The sequence below is a fragment of the Pistacia vera genome, unplaced genomic scaffold, assembly GCF_008641045.1.
Source record: "Pistacia vera cultivar Batoury unplaced genomic scaffold, PisVer_v2 Contig129, whole genome shotgun sequence".
In the NCBI taxonomy this organism is placed as follows: domain Eukaryota; kingdom Viridiplantae; phylum Streptophyta; class Magnoliopsida; order Sapindales; family Anacardiaceae; genus Pistacia; species Pistacia vera.
Genome location: NW_022195346.1, coordinates 632,595 through 658,440, shown reverse-complemented (window position 1 = coordinate 658,440; position 25,846 = coordinate 632,595). Strand labels below are relative to the sequence as shown.

Below are 25,846 nucleotides of genomic sequence, written 5' to 3'. Positions count from 1 at the left end.
TGAAAATAGTGCTATGTTTGCAAAAGCACAAGGTGTTAAGACAGGATACAAGAGGAAGGATATGATTAAGAAGTCAAAGAGACATTGTGATTTCTGCAATAACAATGGGCATACGAAGGAGACATGTTTTAAGCTTCAAGGTTATCCTGATTGGTACAAAGATTTGAAGGAACAAAATGGAAAGACTCAACACAAGACTTATGCAAATATGACTAATACACCTCTGGAAGCTGGAAATGAACTTGGCAATACTAGAACTGAGTAGGGAACAACAATATCAGAATTAATCCAACAAGAGTTGGCCAAGCTTATGAAAGGAAAGGCATTAGCTGATGGCTCTACAATCGATTTTGCTCATTTCGCTGACTTTGCAGGTATTGGTCTAACACAAGCATTAAGTTCAATTGAATTTTTAAGTTCAGGATCTTAGATTGTAGATACAGGAGCCTCGATTCATATGTGTAACGATCTTGCCTTGTTTAACACCTATAATTCAATTCATAAACCCACACCTGTATACTTACCTGATGGATCAATTAATTTTGTCCAACACATAGGAAAAGTCCTTTTGCAGCAAGCCTTAACACTTACTGAGGTTTTACATATTCCAAATTTTAAGTTTAACTTACTTTCAGTAAATAAACTTTCAAAGTCCGCACTCATCAAGTTTGTTTTTTACCCTACTCATTGTATCTTACAAGACCTACAGACTGAGGCAGTATTGGCAATTGGCAAGTTAATGGGAAGATTATACATTTTAGATAAATTCTCTTTTAAACTAGAAACGATTAAAACTTTTTCTTCACAGTTTGTATCTAGGTCTGAATTACCTGTTAGTACACATGCTTGTAACACCTTCTATTTTGTCACTAATAATGTACCATCATCAACTTTATGGCATCAAAGATTAGGCCATCCATCACATGATATTCTTAATAAAGTTTCTGTTGTCAAACATTCTGATCTAGCAACTTTTATTTGTGATGTATGTCCACTGTCAAAACAGCATTGATTACCTTTCCATCTTAGCACAACTTACTCTTTCACAGCTTTTGAATTGATTCATGTTGACATTTGGAGACCTTATAAAGTAGCCACACTTACAGGGGCACATTATTTTTTAACTATAGTTGATGATTTCAGTAGAGCTACTTGGAATTTTCTTTTTAGCCATAAGAGTCAAGTAGTACATACATTGACTACATTCTTTAGGATGATTAAAAATCAGTTCTCCCTGTCCATTAAAAGAATTCAAACTGATAATGGAACTGAATTTCTTAGTAAAGATTTTCAGAATCTTTTCCTTGAACATGGCATTTTACATCAAAGATCATGCACTTATACACCTCAGCAGAATGGATTAGTTGAAAGGAAACATAAACATTTGCTTCAAGTAGCTAGATCCCTTATGTTTCAATTAGCTCTCCCTAAACACTTTTGGGGGGAAGCCATACTCACAGCCACTTATATCATTAATAGATTGCCCACTCCTGCTCTCAAATGGAAAACCCCTTATGAAATACTTTTCCATAAATCTCCAGATTACGTTTTCCTCAGAACATTTGGATGCTTATGTTTTGCTACTAACACTCATCCTCATAAAGATAAGTTCGCCCCTAGAGCTTATAAATGTGTTTTCCTCGGCTATAACAGTGGTCATAAAGCCTATAAAATGTTTGATATTCGGTCTAAAACAGTGTTTATGTCTAGGGATGTCATTTTTCATGAGCATTCTTTTCCTTTTAAACAAAATAGCCCTATGTCAACAACTGTGTCTTTACGTCAGATTTCTATTACTGAAAATCATCACTATACTCCTCTTAATCATACAGAATTACTTTCTCCCCTTTTGTCACCTTCATCACTTAACTCCTCTTCTATAGACTCTCACCCTCACCAATTATACCTCATAAACGACGTAGTACCAGGACATCCAAACCACCTGCTTGGTTAGAAGATTTTGTCTCTAATGTTCTTACTTGTCCATCAACTTCTAGTGCCACTGTTGCTCAATCTGGTGTCTCTTCACCACATACACCTCCCACATTTCCATATGTGCAATCACCCCTTTTTACTTCATCATATATGTCTTTCTTGGCAAATGTATCTAATGTCCAAAAGTCTGCTTCTTATAGTCAAGCTAGACTTAATAATCTGTGGGTACAGGCCATGCACCATGAACTTTAGGCTTTAGAAGCAAATCATACATGGGAGTTAACCTCTTTACCTGCAGGAAAGAAAGCCATTGGTTCCCGATGGGTTTATATGATCAAACTTAATCAAGATGGTTCAGTTGATAGGTATAAAGCCCGATTAGTTGCCAAGGGTTACAACCAAGTAGAAGGTGTTGACTACTTTGATTCTTTTTCTCCTATAGCAAAATTAGTTATTGTACGAATTTTTCTTGCTGTAGCTACTGCAAAATTCTGGCCTATTCATCAGCTTGACATTAATAATGCATTTTTGCATGGCTATCTTGATGAAGAAGTGTATATGTTACCACCTGCTGGTTATGATACAGCTAGACCAGATCAGGTTTGTCATCTGAAACGATCTCTATACTGTTTGAAACAGGCTTCCAGACAGTGGAATAATGAGTTTACTTCTCAACTGATTACTTATGGTTTTACTCAGTCTACTCATGATACTTGTTTGTTTGTTAAATCTACTGATTCTTCCTTTATTGTTCTTTTAGTATATGTTGACGATGTCATCATTACTGGTTCTTCTGAAACTGACATTCTTGCTGTGAAGAAGTTCCTTCATGATCAATTTACCATTAAAGATCTTGGATATGCCAAATATTTCCTTGGTCTTGAGATTGCTCAATCCTCATAGGGTAATTACATATATCAGAGAAAATATGCTATGGATATTATTACAGATGCGGGCCTTTCTGGTGCCAAACCTGCTACAACTCCTTTACCTAAAGGCTTCAAGTTTTGTTCTACTAAGGATACTTTATTTGCTAATCCTGATCAATATCGCAGATTGGTTGGTAGACTTCTTTATCTTGGCTTCACCTGACCTGATCTTGCTTATGCAGTTTAGCAACTCAGTCAACATGTTCAACGTCCCTACACTCATCATTGGGAAGCTGCTGTTCATGTTCTTCGTTACTTGAAGGGTTGTCCTTCTAAAGGCTTGTTTTTCCCTGCAAATAGCTCTTTTCGTTTAGAAGCATTTTGTGATGCAGATTTGGCTTCTTGTCTAACTACCAGAAAGTCTTTAACTGGTTATTGTGTTTATCTTGGTTATTCTCTCATCTCTTGGAAAACCAAGAAACAGACCACTGTCTCCAGATCTTCTACTGAAGCTGAATATCGCAGACTTGCCTATACTGTTTGTGAATTGCAATGGATTTCCTATATTCTTTAGGACTTACATGTTCAGCTTCACCTTCCTATTCCTCTCTGGTGCGATAATCAGGTTGCCCTCCATATCACTACCAACCCTGTTTTCCATGAGCGCACCAAGCATCTCGAAATTGATTGTCATTTGGTTCGCAATCAATTTAAGGCTAGTTTTGTTCATCCTCAACATATTCCTTCCAAGCTGCAGGTTGCTGATATTTTCACCAAATCCTTAGCTGGTCATTTGTTTCATCAATTTACTTCCAAGTTAGGGTTGTTGGATTTCCATCAAGTTCCAACTTAAGGGGGGGATGTACAGAATAAATTATTTTATTGTATAATTGGTTACATTAGTTAGATGCTGAGCTGTAAAGCAGTTAGTTTGCTAGATTAGTCACGTTTTAGTTAGTTACAGTTCCTTGTATATGTACAGCAACTTTTACTTTACTCAGTTATAGAATATACAACTTTACCAAATACCTTTTACTCTATAAAGCTTGTGTTATTCTGTTCACATCCGAGATGGATAAAGTAATGAAATAGGAGATGCAAAAGCTTGTGGTAACGATGGATTATTCTAGCCCTTTGCAATGAAGAAACATAAAATTAATATTGTTTCCATCTATTTATTTGTGTCCCATAAAAATATGAAAAATTGTGGGGAAAAAAAGAAGAAGAAAGGATTCTACATTCCAGCTCGTTCATTTTCACTTTATTTTTGCACCCTGTGTTCTCTAATTGATTTGACAGGCTATTGCTAAAGATAAATCCGAAACTTAATGGGTTTTTTCTCAGTACTTCAATATTAGGTGAGTTCCTCTTATGTGAGGATTTTCATACCAACTCAAATTCTTGTTAATTAATACATAATGTTATGCCTAAAAAGTCATGCTTATGTCAACCTAATAAATGTCTTTTGTTACTAGCTGCCAAGCCCATATCTACTCAAAGATATTCATACCAACCCTATCTCATTTCAATAGATGAATGGACGAGAGCCTTCCATGTGTCAAGGCAACTTGCAAAACACTTATTACATTGAGTTCAGGGGTGTATAAATTGACATTTCTCTTCCCGAAAAGGGGGGCGAGGCATATGAGAGCTAACCATAGTTTGAGCTCAATTCTTTCTCTATGTAAACACTGTATTTCTTCATCTTTGTTTGCCTTACAGGCAATATCATAGAAAGGGTCAGAGATCAATAAAATAACAATGGATGTAGGAGTCGCTTGTTTGAGCATTCGAACCACTATAAAAACCTCTCTTGTTAGCCTATTATTTATGTTTTTTGCAACATATATAATCTCAGCTCCATATTCAAATCTCCATCACGTGTAATTTCTAAGACTCTCTTAGCACTTTGTACGTGCGAGTCGTTGGCGTCCAAAATCATGCGTCAACACATAATGTAGGAAAACATATCTTTACTAATATTTCTTGTTTATGTCGATTATATATATATATCTCTTAAATTATGAAGCTGTAGAATATAATTTTCTACTCACATAGATTTCATTTTAGAAACTAAAGTATGATTCAAATTTTGAGTTGTATTTTAATATTTTTAATATTTAAAAATGTGTATGATATAAAATTTAAAAACTGTTTTCAGATTCAAAGCTATAGAAAACTGTGAAAATGTTTTTTAATCATTTCCTAATTTTATACTAGTTTTTATGATTGTATTCGAAAACTATTTTTGAAAACAATCTACTCATTTTTATAAGATTTGTTATATCTCTTATTTTTTTAAAACAATTTTTTTGTATTTAAATTCTATATCAAATGGACCCTTAAATAACTTTTTAAAATTTTCCCTCGAAGATACATGTGCCCATGAAAAAAAAAAGGAAGAGACATAAAAATTTATTTCTAGAGTATTTCTGGTCGATAAAGTTATTTCTAGAGTCATTTTGGTAACTTGGTAGTTGTAATATTACTTTACATAAAACTTTATTATAGATATTTATACAAAATACTCAATGATCAATTAATGCGGTTGAGAAAGACAAATAAGTCAAGCATCGGCATGTAACTAGAATCCAAGAAGAGGCCATGGTCAATGAGTTTATCTGTGTAATGGTTGAAGAGCTCTTCAATGAACTCATGGCTTCCGAAATGTTGCTTAATAATCCCTTCAAATCCGGCTTTCATAAGCGACGCAAACTTCTCGACAGTTGATCTTGTTATGTCTCCCATGGGGCGTTCCATTTGCTCCATTCTCTCAATCTTGAAGCACCCATTTATCTGTATCAATAGCTCCATCTCCTGCTTAGTTGCAAAGTATAAAGGCAGCTTGAAGGATGTTGGAGTTGGGCCTAACTCCTCACCCAAAAGGCCTTATTGAGTGAGAGGATTGCCCACTCTTATAAACCCATTGGCTTGAGTGTGCCTAGTCGATATGGGATCTCCAACACTCTCCCTCACGGTCAAGCCCATATGGTCCACTTGCCTATGAATGGAGGTAGTTTGGCAGCCCACCGCTGGTCAATCACTCAGCTCACATGGGGCTGGCTCTGATACCACTGTTGGAGTTGGGCCTAACTCCTCACCCAAAATGCCTTATTGAGTGGGAGGATTGCCCACTCTTATAAACCCATTGGCTTGAGTGTGCCTAGTCGATATGGGATCTCCAACAAAGGAGTCCACTTTTGCTTCTTCCACCAAACCCTGCCCAAAAATAATGTAAAGTTCATAAAATTTATTTTTTCTTGGGTGAAAATTTGAGATCCCTCTGACAAATCATTATTCTTTAACCACTTATCATTATATGTAATGAAAAAAGGTTTTGAAACTTCTCAAATGATTTGTTTACTAATTACTTCCAGGCCATGCAATTGAAGATGAAACAAGTTTCATGAGTAGAATTATTGAACAATTAATTATATATCCATACCCTCTTGGCGAGGTCCATTAGGCAAGAGCCCATAAGTTCCAAATTTGCAATCAAAGAACAATTTGAAGGATTGGCTCCATGTGGTATGCATGGAAGGAGAAAAGCCATGAAACCTCCAGGGAGAATCTCCATTGCCCTAGCTCTCAAACACGACACCATATCATCAGCAAACTGAGATGCATAAGCCTTTTCAACATCCTCACTTCCATCTTGAAGAATCCTCCCTTTGTTCCATGCAAGAGAGCCTTGGTCTTGAACCTCATCCGGAGCTTTAGAGAGCCATTGAATCGAATAAGAAGAGTGTACAAAATGCAATGAGGCCTTCGGAAATAAGCTTCCATGAAACGTGCCAGGCACACCAGCAGCAAAATAGTTTCTGTCAGAAGGAAGAGACTTGAAGAGAGTGTTGAAATCATTCAAAGTATGGTCATTGAAAAAGACTTGAAATTCTATAGTGTTAGGGTTCAAGTTCTGGGATTGGAAATTGAATTTTATGGCATCTATAATATTTGGGATGGTCAGAAATGTGTTGGGTCCAACCGAACATCCCAAATCTGCAATGTTGAAGGAATTTGAAGAAGAACAAAGCAGCTTCACGTCAAGCTTCTTGTTGATCTCTTCGTATAAAAATGTCTTGGCTATATCCAGTCCTCTTTTCTACAAAATTGAAAATAGTAGATATTATTCGTTTTAAGTTTAGTGTAAAACGTTTTTCATAGAGAGATTGATACCTGATATAAGCTGGAATTATTGGCATAGCTATTAGGGCCTTCTCCACCATTCATGGGGTAAGATTTAAGTGAAGCTGAAATGGAGTTTGTCTCTTTATAATTAGCTTCCATATTTCTCTTCCTTAATCTTTTCTTCTCTAGCTCCCTCCTTTAATAATTAAGACTCTAAAGTTCAACTGATTTAGAGATAAATTGAGCTTCAATCATGGAGACGTGAAATATTTAATTTACACCAATGGGATTCGCATTCATGAAAAGGACAAAATACTTCGATTTGATGGTCAATCAAGATCTTTAATTTGGGTCCATAAGCAACTTTTTCTTTTGACACCTATAATTAGCTTTAATATAATTATGTTTATTTAATATGTATTGTATATTAATTCCATTGTAATCCACTCTCTTAAGTATGCAAGAACGTTAGCTCGATCGATTGGGTGAATTACTCTCAAGAAAATATGATAATTAACAGAGCAGTTATTATTATCAGATTATAATCTTTTTTTGTAGTATTGTTTTGTGTTCCTTGAGTCAGGGTTAATTATTTTTTTGTTTTACAAAAATAGATAACATCACACCGAATTGTTGTGTGGATTTAATCAGATGCTAACGAATCATAAATTCATATAAAAACGAAAATAAAACAAATAAAAAACAAATAAAGAAATCACACACAAACATAAGATTTATATAAGAGTTACATCTACTCTGTCGCTTTGAAGAAGAAGCAAAATTACAAAAGTCTCTCTCTCACTAAGCATCTTTTTATGGCTCTTATTCTTTAATTGTGACTTTACTTTCTATTCTATTCAATTACCTAATTTTATGATTTAAACACTTTTTGTAAATAATACATAATATATTATTCCTAATAAGACTCAAAACTTATATCTTAATAAGAATTGTATTTTAATTCTTAATACAATTATATTTCTATTCCTAATTGTATTTCTAAATAAAAACAATTCTACATAGAAACGTATTAGGAAAATTCATGTCCTAATGTAATATTAATTTGGATTGAATTTGGTTTCACCATCTCAACACGTGTAATACATTTAATTAAATATTTTAACAATGCAGCTTTTTTCGGTTGTTAAACGTGCTTGTGGACAATTAAATCGAAGCACAGTATTTAAGGATTTAAATATGTAATTAATAAATAATTACCATCAATATTATATTGATATTACAACCAAATACCAATCGAAATGCAATACTTTCTGAAAAGCAAATTTATGGATTTATATTTATGATATTATAAGTTGAATCATATCTTGAAAACAAAACAAAAGGTGCTTTGTGGATAGGGATGGCCACGGGCTGGGTTGGGGTCGGGGACCCTTGTCTCCGACCTCAACCCAAAGTCCGAACGGGGAATTCAAGGAATCTCTGAATTAAGCCCGATCCCAAAACCGGGAATTTGGGAATCCTTGAATTCCCCGTTTAGGGATTTTGCAACTTGAACCTACCTTATCATTTTCTCTAAATTATAATGCATATCATCCGAAAAGAAATTAAATTTATAATGTATATATTAAACATAAAGACCATTATAATAAATTTATAATATATTACATTATATTATAAATTTATAATCAAAATATGAGGAGCCAAAAGGACCCCACATCAGTACAATATAGCATATAATGTATAACTTTTATTCACTATATATATATATATATATATATAATATATATATATAATATATATAGTAAATGATACATTATACATATATAACATATTTATTATGTATTACAAATATTTATAATGATTTATTATATTTAATCTATTATTATTTATTACCCATTTGTATATAGTTTCATAAAATACTCACACAATTATAATTTGCTCTTGTATAATTTATGGTTTCATTGATTGATTTTCAATTATTCAAATTAATATAGGATTAAATTGTTAAAATTAAACCTTATATATATATATGGGGAAGTCAAGGCGGCGACAATTCGGGGATAGGACGGGAAGGGGTAGGGCAAGACTAATCCCATCCTCGAATTCGACAACTGTTTTTTAGCCTAAGCCTGACCCAAACCCCAAACAATTCGAGGAATCTCCGCCTCGTTTGGGTTTGGCCGAGCCGAGTCCCGACATGGCAAGGATTATGCCTATGCCTGTTTGTGGATCTTCAAATCAAAGAATAATTTTTGTCCTCTTCCACTATATTAACGAATGAGAATCCATTTGGTTTATTATATTTCACATCAATTTTCCACCACCTTAATGATAGAAACTTATTTCTTTGTTTAATTAATCTCCTTTTGTCTCTTTTTCTTGTTCGAGAGAGAAAACAATGAAAAATATATTTATACTTAACTGATATGTATAGAAGCCAGATTTGAGACAAAGATTCGACCTAATATAGTATGTTAGTTAAGTGTCACGGACTAGGAGTTTTACATCAAAAAAGCTAATTTATTAGGTGGCAGGACTCCCTTCTTATAAGCCCAAGACTTTCTCAATGCGTTTTTGATATGAGATCCGTGATATTCTCTCCCACCCAATCCTGTGAAACTCCCAATCAATGTGTTTTTGATATGAGATCCGTGATATTCTCTCCCACCCAATCCTATGAAACTCCCAACATGTGACACGAGGTAAATTGAGAAAACAAATAAGGTTATTCAAGTGAAATTTAAAAATAAAATAAAAAAGGGTTCATATACAATAAATAATTGAGGTATATTAGACATGAGAAGGAGATTTAATTATTGAGGAAAAAGCGTGACCTTAAAAATAAGATATGTAATGAACCTTTTTGAGATTTTCCCTGCACNGTTCTTTGGGTTTTTCTTGCCAGCATTTTGGAGAGGCAAAGTAGCACTCCTTTTCTGAAATGAGGGTTTTGAATAATAACCATTCCCATTTGGCTCCATTTGACTTGGGTGAAACTACCTAGCCAAGTGAAACTCTATAGGCATGATCCAGGCCTTATTGTGTACATGGCTGATTAGAATTTTGTAAATAAAACCGAGTATGGAGATGTCCACTTGCCAAGTGGAGTGATCGGAGGATGCCCCAAGAGAAAATTAGGTTGAGCCAACTAAAACTTTTGGACTTGGTTGTGGGACGAGTGGAATCGTTTACTCAGAGTACGATCGTAAAGAGCCAAGTGGGAGTTGAGCATTCACATGTTTCAAAATGACTTGGAGCTGTGAATATTGCTGAATTTTTCATTTAGACTAAACCAAGAAGGGATAATGTTTTTTATTTAGGAAGCAGAGCCTAATGGAGACAAAGGTTATATTAGGCCTTGTTTGAATTGACTGAACAAGTGTGGAGTTATGTATATGTTTCTGACGTCGAGCGGGAAAGAGAAGGTGTTAAGTCTCTTATAGATAGGCCAAGGGAAGTCCAAATTTGCTTCTCAATTTTGTCCTTTGAAGTAGAGTCGAGCAGCGGTATTAAAGTGGGAACTGAGGGTTATAAAGTCGTTCATTCACTGATGAACCTCTTGTGATTGTTAGCTAGGACAAAGTTCGGTCACAAAACTATTTGGAGTCTTGTGATTGGGGTTGAGTTGTGCCAAGAGAAACTCTGGTGTTCCTCTAAAGCCCATAGGCGAGGCGAGTGGGTTCTTTGAGAAAGTGTTTGCCAAGCGGAGTTGTGTGAGACTTGTCTGAAGATTTTTGACCTGAATTTTGTGGAGTATTGGGAGACGAGTGGCTGAGCCGCGTGAAGGCATTGAAGCCACTTGTTTGTCTCTTTGAGTTGTAGGAACAACTACTGTAGAGCAGCTCCTACCACCGTAGGATATAACATGGAGATTATGCTTCAAGCGCATGTGCGAGGAATGGCCTAAAGTCTAGGGATAGGCATAATACTAGCTTCGACCTGCCCCGAATTGGGCGAAGTTTCCCCGAATTATTCGAGGTTTGGGTCGGGCTCGGGCTAAAAATCGGTCTCTGAATTCGGGGATGAATTGGTCTTGCCCCGGCCCAGCCCCGTTTTTTCCTCGGCCCGAATTCCCCGACCCGGCCCGTGCATTATATATTTGTACTAAGGTTTGATTTTAACCATTTAATCTTATATTAATTTTAATAGTTGAAAATCAATCAATAAAGCCATAAATTATACAAAAACAAATTATAATTGTTTGAGTATTTTATGAAACCATATACTAATAGGTAATAAATATAATTAGATTAAATATAATAAATCATTATAAATATTTGTAATACATAATAAATAAATATGTTATATATGTATAATGTGTCATTTGATATACATAATATAAATGTTATATATATATATAATGTGTAAAACATATATATGTTATACAATATACATAATATGCTATTATCTAAAGTTATACATTCAACATTATACATTGTACATTGTACATTATATATGTTATATATGTATAATGTGTATAACATATATATGTTATACATTATACATAATATGCTATTATATATCTATAATTATATGTTAATACATAATATATATGTTATATATGTATAATGTATCATTTGATATATATGTATAATATATATATATATATTATACATATATTATACATATATTATACATAATATGTCATTATCTATAATTATATGTTAATACATAATATATATGTTATATATGTATAATGTATCATTTGATATTTTGATTGATTATAATAAATCAATAAATCATTATAAATTTTTTTTCTCCCTCATTGAATCATTATTTCAATTTTATTACCTAATTACCCTTATTATATTATGGTAGCTATTTATTTAGAATTTATTATAATATATATGGTAGCTATTTATTTAGAATTTATTATAATATATATGTATAATGTATCAGATGTAATACATTATGTATAATGTTATGTATTATTTAGAATATTAATGAGACATTATAATATATATTGTGAGATTTATTTAGAATTTATTTTAATATATTGATATTATATATTATACATTATACATAATATGCTATAAAACAAAAATTGTACATTATATATTATACATAATATGCTATTATCCGTAATTATAATATCATATATTAATACTTATTACTTAGTACAATAATACATAATATTGTACTATTAATATATAATATATTTATATATATGTATAATGTATCATAATTATCATTTTGATATTTTGATTCATTATAATAAATCCATAAATCATTATAATTTTTTTTAATTATTATAAATAAAGTATTTGTGGACCTTGTCCTTCATTTAAATTAAATGATTTAATCATTACGTAATTACCCATTTGCCCTTGTTATATTTTTATAATAACAGTTTTGACCTTCATTTATAAACACAAATTATGCCCAAGTATACAACTCAACTCAACTTAACTCACGAATCACGATTCAAAGTTTGAAACCCTAAATCCCTTGTCCAATTAAAACGCTACCACCTCTTCAGTGTCAAACCTTCATTAGAATATCTTTGCCTCTTCATTGATTCCGGCCTCCACAATTCATCACTATGTCTTAAATTCTACCCATTCAATTCTCTTTTCTCAACCTAGAAATTCTTTGGATGTTTATTGCTTTTATCGGTTGCATTGCGTGTTCTTTATTATGATTGATGAACATTTCCATCTAACTTTTCTTGGAACTTCAATATTTGGTTGAGTTGAATTGAAAGAGTGTTTTTTCAACTGAAAGGCTTAACCCACTTCTTGTTTTGTTTGTTTTTGTAGTTCTTTTATTAATCAACTCTTAAAACCTGTACAAACAAGGTCTTTCTCCGTGCTTTGTTTTCTTTTAAAATTTTGGTCTTTCATCAGTTTTGGTTTGTATGATTGAAGATTTTATGTGGGGTTTAAGGGTTTACATTGATTGAGTTATGATCCAAGCTTGTTTTTGTATTTGCCGTTTAGATTGATTGATTGAGTTATGCTTGAAGATTTTATGTGGGGTTTAAGGGTTTAGATTGATTCAGTTATGATCTGATCCGAGCTTGTTTTTGTACGAGTTATGTTTGCACTTGCTGTGCAGTTTGCTTGAGCAAACTGCACTGCAGTTCACACAAGCAAACTACACCAATTCGCACATGCAAACTACATCTGCACTGTAGTTTACATCTGCAATTTGCAAATGGAACTTGTAGATTGCATCTATTGCGAGTTGAGTTATTTTGCAATTTTTTTTTTTTTTTTTTAACAAATGTGTAAACTGTTGTAGGGGTTTTTTTTGCAATTTTTTTTTTTAACATCTTTATTCTTTTGTGGATGTTATCTGCAGGTTATTAATAGATTACATTACACCATGTCAACATCGACCAAAAGAAGGGGTTTAGAAGAAGATATCAACCGATCTTCTGAGGCATCCAAAAAAGTATCTATTGCGAGTTCCCACATGAATATTCCACCCAAATCTGATGGAAATGACCAAGAACAATATCCAGTTCAAGGAACTAGCATACCAATCATGACCGATACCCCTCGTTCAACCCCTCCTCTATTTCCCCAAGAGGATACTTGTGTTACTGAAACTGGAAGGTCTAGGCCAATTGTATGGCAACATTTCAAAAAAGTCTTAGTTGATGGGAAGGAAAAGGCAGAGTGTAACCACTGTCACCGACAGCTAGTCGATGGTTCTAAAAACGGAACAAGGCATTTGCATGATCATCAGAAAATTTGTGCAATGTAAAAGAATCAAGATGTATCATAAATGATGCTTGTGGGGATGCAAAAACAAGACTTCAAAAAGACATTAAGCAATTACCATTTAGATCAACAGGTGGGGATAGATGATCCTGTAAATATGATTATTCTTCATGCGTATCCGTTGAGCATGGCTGACGATATGGGGTTTAGAAAATTTGCAACACTATTTCAACCTCCTTCAATGTTGTCTCTAGGAGAACTATTAAGAGGGACATTATGAAGATGTATGAAGTTCAGAAGGAGAAGTCCATGAAAAAGTTAAGTAAGAACCAGAGTAAAGTTACCATCACTATTGATTTGTGGATTGCTGGCAACTAGAACAAAGGTATATGACCATCACAGCGCACTTTATCGATGATAATTGGGTCTTGCATAATCAACTTTTAAGGTATTATGTTTTTAATTTTTATGTTTCATTATTCTTATTTCTTTGTAATTTTTTAAGATAAATTAAAATATTAATTATCTACAATTTATATTGTAGGTTTGTACATGTGCGTTGCCCACATACTAGAGATGTGCTTTCTATGGCATTTATGGACTGTTTTTATGGTTGGAATATTGATTCGAAGTTGTCCACATTGACGGTTAACAATTGCTCTACCAATGATGCAGCTTTCCATGATATCTTAGGAGAGCTTCAATGTTCTATCCTTATGTTACATGGCGAATTTTTTCATATGCGTTGTTGTGCGCATATTCTCAATTTAGCTGTTCAGGATGGCTTATCAGTTATTGGAGTAGCAATATCCAAAATCCATGAAATTGTTTCCTATTGGATGACATCACCTAAAAGGGAGCAAAAATTTGTGCAAATGGCACGTCATGCAGGCATTCCAAGCACAAAGAAGTTACGTCTTGATTGTAAGACACGTTGGAATTCAACGTGTTTGATGCTTCAAACAACTTTCATTTATAAAGGGATATTTAGGCATTTAAAGCATCAAGATTCAAATTTTAAATGTTTACCAAGTGATGAAGAATGGAAGTTTGGAGAAAATATCAATGAGAAGCTTGAAATATTTTATGATACCACACTCGTGTTCTCTGCAATGAAATATCCCATTGCCAATTCTTATTTTCCCAAGATTTGTGAAATTAGACTTCATGTTACTAATTTGCTAATAGATGAGGATGATTTGGTAAGGAAGATGGCAACTCAGATGGATAAAAGTTAAAAAAGCATTGGAGTGTGATTCATGGTGTCATGGGGATTGCAATGGTTTTAGACCCTAGGTTTAAAACGAAGTTATTAGATTTCTTTTTTCCTTTGCTCTATGGAGAGGATGGTTTAGATGAGATTATGAGATCTTGAGATTATGTTATGATTTGTATGTTCAATATGAGAGTAACCATTGAAGCTGCCAAACGCATCAATCTTATAGTTTCACTACATCCTCTGGCACATCTTCCTAGGCTAAGTTTGAAAGGATGGGGGTAATGGCTAGTTTGGATAATTTTTTGTACGAAGAATCTAGTATTGGCCAAGAAAAGTCTGAGTTGGATTCTTACTTAGATGAGAAAATTATTCCTAGAACTCCAGACTTTGATTTATTGACTTGGTGGAGGTCATGTGGGGCCAAATATCCTATCCTACAAAGGATTGCTTCAGATATCCTAGTTGTTCCAGTGTCTACATTGCTTCTAAGTCTGCATTTAGCATTGCTGGCAATATAGTGAGTCTGCATCGCAACAGGCTTGATTCTGATACAATAGAGGCTTTGATGTGTTTACGGAATTGGAAATGGGCTGACATCAAAGGTAATCAAAAAAGAAATTTTTGTTTCTTCTACATTAAGAATTAAAAAACCTATTAACATATGATAGTTGTTAATGTTTACTTTTATTGTTATGTTACGCCGAAGGCTAGGATATTATTCATCAATTTATGATGACAATGATGCAGACAATGAGGTATTATAGATTTGTATTTTATAATGTATTCTTTTTCTTTCCTCTTCTTTAGTCATTTGTATGGTAGTTAAAATTTGTGTACATGTTACTTAAATATCATCTAATTTATATTTTTTGCTTGTTTAGGAGGAAATCGAAGTATTATAATTTTGATGATATGGATGCTTTTGGTGAAAAGTTTTGGATTTCTTAGGTGACAGGTTTATTTCTCAATATTTTAATTATATGCAAGTTAATATGGTTTAGATTTTTTTTTAGGTATGTAATAATTTAAAATTTGTCTATAGGTTGTTTGTGGGCTGCACATGGAAATGGAATGTGTTAGGCATTGTCTACTGTGGTCTGGCCATCTAGGTGTTACTCTTGAATGTCGAATCTTGATAGTGTGATGTATTGAATCTACTAATGTGGATTGTGGGGTCTTTTTGGCAGTTTGACTTCTTATGTTTTGAATCTCTTGATTATAAATTTGTAATGTATTACAATATATTATAAATTTAGTATGATGGTCTTTATGTTTAATATGTACATTATAATTTGGAGAAAATGGTAATAAGGCAGGATCAAAGAGGCAAAACCCCCAAACAGGGATTTCAAGGATTCCTCGAATTCCCCATTTGGGGATCGGGCCTAATTTAGGGATTCTTTGAATTCCCCATTCGGGCTATAGGCGAGGACCAGGGAATCCCCTTGGGCCTTTGGGCTGAGGCCGGAGACAAAGGTCATCGGCCTTGGCCTGGATTGTGCCCATCCTTACTAAAGTCAGTATAGGGGCTCACCACTTCTTACCAATAACGGAAACTCAAAGCAGGAGTGTGGAAGTCCACTCAAGTACCCTTTAGGGGTCATGCGATCCACGTACTGCACATGGAATTGGCTTACTCAGAGCGAGAACGAGACCTAGTAGGAGAGTGAGACAGTGATGCAAAAGGAGATGTAGACAGCGACTAGTGAGATAGTGGCGGCGAGGTAGAGTTAACGGTAGGGAGATTGAAGACATTGGGTTTCAAAGTAACAACGACGGTGGCAACAGCAGCAGTGATGGCAGTGGCAGTGGTCTGTGATGACAAAGTGAAAGGCTTGTTTCTCAAAACATTCATAGTGGCCACCTGAGAGCTTTCGCCTTTACCAAGCTTGAGAGCTTCTGTTACTCTATTTCCTTCCTTGGATGTCTGAGAAAGTTGAAACGATAGTGTCCAAGGTCCCACTAATGAGACTCTAAGAAGAAAAAAGCTTTTTCTTTAGTGGATGATACGATCTCCATGAAAGAATTGATTAAGCTCGTGTTGGATTTGTTGTAAGGTGGGTGTACTTCTAGAAAAAAGATGAAGTTATGTTATGTAGTAGTTTTATAGATGCTTGGTGGCTTCATTTTCTGAAGGAGGCTAAAAGTTCATGGGTTTTCTCCGTTTTTTCTACAAAGTTTAATTTTCCAATAGTTCTTGAGGTTTTCGAAAGGAATTTGGTGATTTCTGGAGAAGATTTAGAATCGTTCTTGGCAAGTTTCTTAGGGAACTTTGACTTTTTTCATGGAAGAAGAAAGAGATTGGGAGGTGGCATTCTTCCCTGTTTTTCTGTGGGGTGTATAGAATAGTAGATGATGGAGAGTAGCCTGACACATTAGGTGAGTATTCGGCACTTGGACTGTACTGTGGAGAACTCAAGCTATAGTCAGGGCTTACCCTAGAATTATATGGACTGCTAGGACTAAATGACAGGCTTGAAAGAGAATAAAATGGAGATGTAGGTGAATATGATGAAGGTGTTAGGCTGTAATCTAGAGATGTAGGACTGCTGGCAAGTGGCAATCTTGGGCCGCTTGGTGAATAAGCTAGTGATGGACTGTATTTGGCAGACTGAGGACCGTGACTTGGCAAAGTAGGGCTATAGGTTGGTGAAGTGGGGCTGTATGATAGAGATGTGGGGCTGTAAAAGGGTGATGTTGGTATAAATAAAAAGAGAGGGAGAGTGCATGAGGGTCGCTTCTATTGTTGCTTGGGAAACCAATCTGGATGGAAAAAACTCTGGTGGCATGAACCAAATGACTGAATCTATGCTAATTGATTTGGGTATTATTACAGTTTTGAGTGTTATATGTATATAGTGTCGTCTGTGGGAAGGTAATGTAAAGAAGAAAGGGCCCACAACCCAAAGCAACGTTTGTCTTCTTACGCATTAGATGATCATGTTAGAAAAGGATCAAATAGGTGGGGTGGTATCTTGAAACTGAGATATGTGGAGGAGCACATGTGATTTTACGCTGGAAGTGTTGGATGAGTGATGAGAAGCATTGAGATGTGGAAATGGGTTTTTAAAAACTCTAAAACATGTCCAAGAGATGTAAGGGTTTTTAGAAAACGAAATACCTTCTAAAAAGAAATTAAACACATACAAAAAAGGAAGTAATATTCCAACTAATGCACAAAACAAATTATGAACACGGGAGATGTGTTTTGATGCTTCAAGGTATCATATTATATGTTGAATAGACATGATATGCGTAAAACAAACTATGATATGCTGAATGATATAATACATGTGAATAGATAAAACAAATGAAGAAAAGTAAAGAAGAACTTTCTTATTGTGATGAAACTTTCAAGTCAGCAAGTCTAAGAGAGGTTATTTAATGAAGTTTAAGGGAAAGAAAGATTACTAGAAGTTTTGTCGGAGACGAGGCCTATGGCAAGGATGTATAGTTCTTGGGAGCTAGAACTCGGGAGCTTAGAAGGTGGTAGTGATATTGAATAATCACCTTAATGAGAGGGTTTGCCTTTGTTTATATAGTGAACTCAAGGGGTTGGAATCCTAGTAGGACACTAAATCCTACTTTGGGAGATTATTCCAATCAGAAAAAGAAAGAAAATTTCTTTCCTTTATCAGATTAGGTTTACTAGTTTGAGTAAGATTCGGAATCTTGGCAGAAAAAGAAATAGGGTGAGATTCTGATTTCCTATTAATGGATTGCCGTGGGCTAACCGGTCAGAACCCAGTTTAACTTAACTTATAGGATAACCAACTCGTAGGGCAGTTCACAAGTGAATTTAAGTGTAGGCCTAGTTGGAATTGGGCCAAGACCTTGAGCCGTGGCATGTTTATTTTGTTATTGGGCTTCATTAGGCTCAAGACGATTTTTTACCTATACATAATGCTTTAAAAGTCAAATAACTTAGAAAATCACCAACATGTCTTTTTCACTTCAATATTATAACAATCTCTCTTCTTAATTTCCATAGAAATATTTGAGTTTTGGAATGGTAAGGATCAACATTTCAATTTCAACATAATGTTAGGTTATGTCGTTTTATACTTATTCTTTTTCAATTATTTTAAATTGTTCATTATTATATTATTCTTTGTGTTTTAATTCGCTTGAGATTTGTTTGTAGAAAAATTTTAATCTTCATCATGTCAATTATATGAATCTTGATTTGAAAAACCTAAGAAAAACTTTAGAAAAATAGAAAAATTAGTTAAATATGAAAGAAAAAATAACTATTGATAAATTTCTTATAAAATGGTGTAGACCTAAGTGAAATTTTTCAATAATTGAATAACAAACAGTAAACAAATCAATAGAAAATTAAATGATTAATTGAAAAGGGATCAAATCTTTTAATTGAAATTTCTGACTTAAATTTTCAAGTGCTAATCTATTGCAAACCAATAGTGGTAAGAGTTGATAAGGTGACAAATAAATAAATAACCATTTCAATTTTCATCTTATATGCGTTAAATTGAAATAATCAATAATCATGAATTTGTGTTTCAATTTAAGTTAGAAATTTAAGTTAAAAGATCACATCTAGTGTAAAAGTTAAAAAGTAAAAGTGGGGTTATTTAAGCTCGCCTATACACTTTGTAACCTGTAAGCCCCAAAACCAATTACAAAAGGTAAATTTAAATAAATTTTATTATATTTAAAAATTGCGCTTTTTCCAATATTTTTTTAACTTCCCTACTTTTCTAATCTTTTTTTACTTATCTTCTTTCTTACAAAAAAACTTATGATTTAGAAACAATTATGGGAAACTCATAAAGATAAGCTAAACCAAAATTGGAAAGAATATTTCTTGCCATGATTTTACAGACAATATCATAAGCAATAATTGAACGTTGAATTAAATAAAAAATTTATCATAAAATTATTGATAATATAATAAAATAAGAAAACTAGTATAAGTGATTTACTGTTACACACAGGTAGATGAAATTAAAAGGTAAAAGGTTTTGAAACAGTTTTTTTAAAATTTAGAATTTAGAAATCTATAGATTTGATTTAGTAAATAAATTGGAAAAAGAAAAAATATAATTAAATTAAATAAATAGAGTATAATATTAGAATTGCAAGATGTTTAAAGTTTAAAAAAAAAAAAAAAAAAAAACTAAAAGCAATTATCATTGAAGTAAATAAATATATTTTTATCTTAGAAATGCAAGATGTTTAAAAGTTTTTAAAGTTAGAAAAACTTGTTAATAGATTTTGACACAGATAGTCCTTTTTAGTAATTTGCATATATAATAAATTTTTAAATTTAAAAAAGAACTGATAATGGGGTTTAGAAACAGTTACAATAGTAACAATACCCATTTTTTATTGATAACCTTCGTTTCATTTTTTTTATTATTATTTTGATAAGTTTAACCTTAAAATAAAATTACTATAAAGGATCTTATAGAATCTAAGCACATCTCCATTTTATTAATGTTTCCTTCTATTTATTCTTTCTTATACCCTCTTAAACTCATAGTTTGTTTAATAATCACTTTTCACTTCTTCTTCTAACTTAATTTTTTTGGTTAAATCCAAATATGATTTTTTTTTACTTTCTCGTCCTTTTTTTCTTCTTCTTTAAAATGATACTGTGTGATTGCAAAACTGAAAACAAAGGACTGAAAAACAGAGAGAGAGTAAGAATAGAGAAAGCACAAATATCTTTACTTAACTTTCGTTAATAACAAAGAAAGAGTGCTACTGTTTTTACATATACTCAATTCAATAGACTTTAACACTCTAAACGACAGTGTTTTGGGTGTTCATTATTTGAGCTAAACGACAACGTTTTCGTCAATAACTTTGTCATTTGTCCAACATGCCCCTCAAACCAGACTGCATAAGTTGCTGGAATAATGCAATAATAGCTGATATGATCAACACGCAATTTAACTCAGCTGCATGATTCACCCCATTGTTCAAACTGAAGAACCAACTGCATTGAGCACATGGCTGGGCTGCAATTTCTCACTAAAGGAAACTTAAATCTACCTAGCAGGACTGCAAGACAAAACAAGTATCTGGACTGAATACATCAATCAACGAACTGAACAAGTGAGGAAACATCTGAGCTGAAGCTAAATACATCCACCAACTGAATGCAATATCTGACTGAAAAATATCAATCAACTGATATGCAACGTAGTGAAGAAAAATCTGAGATGCAAGCTGAATACATCCATCAACTAAAGCAACATAATAAGGAAATTTCTGAGCTGCAACCAGAACAGTTATTTGAGCTTGCAGAAATTTTTCAGAATTGGCAGAAGAGCAACTAACTGAGTTGCAAACCAGATCAGAAAAAAGATAGTATCTGAGCTGCTGCGAGAATCAATTGTCAGAATCTTCAAAGAACAAAAAAAGCAAAAAAAAAAAAAAAAAAAAAATCAACTGTGAACTCCAGAACAATAAATCAATTACAGAACTCCAGAACAATCAGGAATAACTCACGAACAATCACCAGATCAATTAACTGAGTAGATCAAAAGCAAAGTAGAGAATCTGCAAACACCAATTTATTAGAACTGCAGATCAATTAACTGAGCTGCAAACCAGATCAGAAGGAGGGTTAAAAAAGAATCTCAGCAGTGAATCAACTATCATTTACTTGCAAACATTTCCTAATGACACCACATTCAGTTTGGCTCTTAACTTAGTGAACTGAGTAATTGAGAGTGCTTTAGTAAGAAGATCCGCAATTTGTAGCTTGGAGGGAACATATTGGATGGCTAGCTTTTTTGCCAAGACTTGTTCTCGAACATAATGAGCGTCAATCTCAATATGTTTGGTTCGAGCATGAAATACGAGATTAGATACAAGAGCACCAGCACTAACATTATCACACCAGATTACTGGTACAGTGTGAAAGGTTAGGCCAAGCTCAGTAAACATATTTTCAAGCCAAGCTATCTCTGTGGCTGTGTGAACAAGGGCTCTATATTCAGCTTCAGTGGAGGAGAGAGCAACAACCTTTTGTTTCCTAGAACTTCACTGATTAAGTTTGGTCCTAAGTATACACAATAGCCACTGGTAGATCTTTGATCCTCTATACTTCCTCCCTAATCAGCATCAGCATAACACTCAACATGAAGAGTGCTTGTTGGTTTAAACAAAAGGCCAAAATCCAGAGTACCTTTAATGTACCTCATCACCCTCTTACAAGTTTGCCATTGAAGTTCAGTAGGTGCTTGTAAAAATTGACTTAACTTGTTTACAGTGTAGCTGATATCTGGTCTTGTAAGAGTTAAGTATTGTAGTGCTCCTGTAGTACTTCTATACAAGCTGGGATTCTGAAACAGCTCACTGTTAGTTGAGCTAAGTTTGACACCAACAGTCATTGGAGTTGAGCATGCATGTGCCTCCATCATTTTGGTTCGAATTAATAAGTCTTAAGCATACTTAGACTGTTTTAAGTGAATAACTGCTGAATCTTTTGTTGCTTCCGAGCCCATAAAATATTTGAGTGAGCCAAGTGTCTTTAAGGCAAAATTATCATTGAGATCTTTCATCAACTGCTTAATAAAGACCTAATCAGAACCTGTGATCAGTATGTCATCGACATACACTAAAACATAAATAGAACCAATGTCTTGTTTCAAACAAACTTGAGTCTGATACTGAGTTTTGAAAGCCTTTAAGTTGTAAAGCAGCCTTCAATCGATCAAACCAAGCTCTTGGAGCCTGCTTGAGACCATAAAGTGTTCAGCTTGCAAACTGCATCAGAAAAAACAAAACGCTCAAAACCAGGTGGTTGCTTCATGAAGACTGTTTCAATTAAAACTCCATTAAGAAATGCATTGTTAACATCTATCTGTTGAATATCCCATCCATGTGTCACAGCTAGAGTGAGACCAGTATGTATAGTAGCTGGTTTAATCACTGGACTGAAAGTCTCGAAGTAATCAAGATCTGGAGTTTGCTGAAAACCCTTTGCAACTAACCGGGCCTTATATTTCTGTAGGGTTCCATCAACATTAAATTTTGTGCGAAAAACCCATTTGTTTCCCACTATGTTCACGTCAGAAATAGGGTCAACAAGCGTCCAGGTGTTGTTAGCTATAAGTGCATCATACTCACACTGCATGGCAGAATTTCAGTTGCTGCTTTGGAGAGCTTCAGAGACTGCACCAGGTTCTGATTCAGCAAATTCAGTACTGCCAGATCCACCAATGAGAAGTGAAAAATGATTCACATCACCAGTTTGACTATAAGGAACCATATGGGACTGGACAGCTGACTTAGATCTGGTCACCATTGGATTAATATTCTCATAAATTGACTTATCAATTATTTCAGCAACAACTTACAGTGAATTGAGATCAACAACAAGCTAACATGGTGGTGATGTATTGGAACAAAGGGTCTCACCGAGACAACTGTCATCTGGGTCAGTAGCAACTTGCGATGAAGTGAGATCAACAACAAGCTGACATGGTGAGGAAGAGCAATCTGTAGGAATAATAGGGAGAGTATCTACTGTGGTTTAATTATGGTCAATGAAGATTTTGTGATCAAAATGAGGTATAGTAGGGATATTAGATGGGTCAAACATACAAACAAAACTGGAAGAGATATTAAGGGAAAGAATTGGTATTGTAGGAGCTGGTATAGTGTGTGGAGAAGACACAACGAATTGAGAAGTCTTGCCTACTGCTGCATTGTCTGAAGGTGACTGATCAATAGAGTCAATTACTGTAGGGGAACCAAGGGGAGCTGAAGGGTGATAATGACTAGGATTAGTGTCACAAGGAAAATGTAAAACTTGTGGACTTGTACAAATGTCAACACTGGTTTGAGATGAAGAGTTTAGATTTGTGTGTGGGAAAGAAAACATATTGTTGACTGCAAAAGGAAATTCACATTCATTGAATTGTACACTAGGGGTGATAATTACTGTTCCATCAGGTTTTAGACATTTGTAACCTTTGTGTACTAAGCTATAACCAACAAAAACACACTTTATGGTATGGAAATCAAATTTGTGCCTATTGTAATGCCTAGTGTAAGGAAAACATAAGCAGCCAAAGACTTTTAAGCCTTCATAGATAGGAGTTTGGTTAAAAAGCTTTTTATAAGGACACACATTATTTAGGATAGGAGTAGGCAGTCTATTGATTAAGTAAGCAACAGTTTCAAAGGCTAGCAACCAGTATTGTAGTGGCATAAATGCATGGGCCAAAAGTGTAAGACCAAACTCTACAACGTGTCTATGTTTCCTCTCACTCGGTTAGAGTCTTGAAAGTGACTCTATTTTGATGATAAAAATACCCCATGTGTGATTAAATTGAAGTATATTGAGACAATTAAAGAATTTATGAATTTATTCATGAAAATCGCTTCCTAATATTTTTCTTATGAATTTAACGTGCTTAGAATGATTTTGGAAATGATATGAGTTGATATTAGGTTGTGGTTTATGGATTAGGGGTGATTTTGTCTCATTTATGTTGTTTAGGGGGTAAATTGTCATATTATAAGGGTTGATTTTGTCACTTTTCAATTATGTAAGGACCAAATTGATATTTTGCATTTTGTTCTATAAAAGAAGACGAAAAGTCGCAGAAGGGGAGGCGATGTTCATCCATCTTTTCCGGCGACGCTTCATCTTCCTTTCCTGCGATCTCCGGTGACGGTTCGGCTTCCTCGTGCATAGATCGTCGTCATCTCCATCGTCCCGGATCACCACCGTGGGAACCATCATGACACCGCGATGCTTCGTCTTCCACCACCGTGACGTTTCATCTTCTAGGCCAGTTTTGGCTGTTTTTCGACAACGTTTCGGCTCCCTAGGACTTGATCTCCCTTCCCCACGGCCGGATCTACACATCCCAAGCTTCAGCCGCTGCGAAAACTGTCAGAATCCGCCATCTAGCCACCGCAACTCTTCATCTTCCAGCCCAGATCCTGCTCATTTTTGGTGACTTCTCACCTCCCCAAGACCTTATCTGAACTCCCCATCACCAGAGCTTTCCATCGGTACCTTCAGATCCCATTTCCGCCACCGTTTTCTGGAAGACCCGCCGAAAAATTAATGTTTTCCGGCGAGTGTGGCTGTTCGTATTCCGGGTTTTCCGTTAGTCGTTTTCGCCCCTTCTTCACATCATATCGCTGTCAGTTACCTCCTCTCCGCCATGATCAGCTTCGTTTCCACCGTTTCAGCCTCCGTCACCACCACTTGAGCGGCTAAGTTCCCGGTTGTCTATTACGGCACAGGCGAGATCGAGATTGACTCCACGACTCTCCTCATCAGTTCTTGACTAGTTAGACGAGCTCGATTGTAGGACATTTGGTAGTATTGTGCTTCAGATTATATTTGTTTTCGTTTCATGTTTGATTTCGATGCTTTAATATGATTTGAGCATAACTTGTGATGAATATTGTTGTCCATTATGATTTCATAGAACTTGCTGAATGATAAATGTTGGTTTGAAATAATTACATGATGAATATTGCTTTTCATTACTTCACATCGATTGTAATTGAGTTGTGTTCGGATTAATTTAATTTCTACTGTTGTTGCATTTATTGTGAAGTTGATTGATTGGAATTTACGTGTTGACAAATTGTATTTGTTAATCGCATACCAACTAGTGGTATTGCCTTGTAGCGTTTATCGGCATTTAATGATAGTCTTTAACCAATCGAACTTGAGTGATCGGGTGAGACATGATAGATTATACCTAGAGTGCCGGAAGGCCATTTCATTGATTTACCTTGCCTTGTAGGTTTAGGGGATCATAGAGGATGGAGGAGAATTGTGTGAGTCAGTCTCGTGTCGAACCAAAACCGTAACGGCAACATTTTTATTATAAAGTCTTTATTAGTTTTAATTTCACTCTTTCATTATTTGCATTTAGTTTATTTAGTTTCATTAATCAATTGTCAATTTCATTTCTGCTACTCAAAATACATTAGGTTGTTAGTCTTGCTCCTTGTGGATTCGACCCTGCTTACCACTAACTACGGTATTTAGGTTTAATTTTGTGGCCGTGACGACTGGTTCAACACACTCCTACCATTTTGTTGATGAACATAAG

At 34.5% G+C, this 25,846-nt stretch overlaps 2 protein-coding genes and 1 non-coding gene across 3 annotated transcripts; 2 read left to right on the top strand and 1 right to left on the bottom strand.

Annotated features, from left to right (window-relative positions):
* The first annotated feature begins 2,868 nt into the window (after positions 1-2,868).
* LOC116121846 (uncharacterized mitochondrial protein AtMg00810-like) lies at positions 2,869-4,133 on the top strand. The gene is made up of 3 exons (XM_031407764.1): positions 2,869-2,994; positions 3,052-3,342; positions 4,104-4,133. Exons 1-3 carry the CDS (start codon positions 2,869-2,871, stop codon positions 4,131-4,133), a joined length of 447 nt encoding a protein of 148 aa, XP_031263624.1.
* A 1,206-nt stretch (positions 4,134-5,339) lies between these two features.
* Positions 5,340-6,858, bottom strand: LOC116121845 (loganic acid O-methyltransferase-like; the record flags this gene model as incomplete). Its single annotated transcript, XM_031407763.1, has 3 exons — positions 5,340-5,621; positions 5,991-6,023; positions 6,250-6,858. Coding segments are annotated over 3 exons (924 nt in total), but the record flags the coding sequence as incomplete, so codon positions are not given.
* A 9,732-nt stretch (positions 6,859-16,590) lies between these two features.
* LOC116121947 lies at positions 16,591-16,715 on the top strand. Its single transcript, XR_004126807.1, has one exon. It is a non-coding gene; the product is annotated as a small nucleolar RNA SNORD14 (small nucleolar RNA).
* Positions 16,716-25,846: the final 9,131 nt, after the last annotated feature.

What these genes read in the sequence shown, in the direction of transcription:
- LOC116121846 (XM_031407764.1), top strand. Translation starts at nt 2,869, where the DNA reads ATGGATATTATTACAGATGCGGGCCTTTCTGGTGCCAAACCTGCTACA. An exon ending in CTGATCAATATCGCAGATTG is followed by an intron (nt 2,995 to 3,051) that starts GTTGGTAGACTT and finishes TATGCAGTTTAG; the next exon opens with CAACTCAGTCAACATGTTCA. An exon ending in ATCGCAGACTTGCCTATACT is followed by an intron (nt 3,343 to 4,103) that starts GTTTGTGAATTG and finishes TTGATTTGACAG; the next exon opens with GCTATTGCTAAAGATAAATC.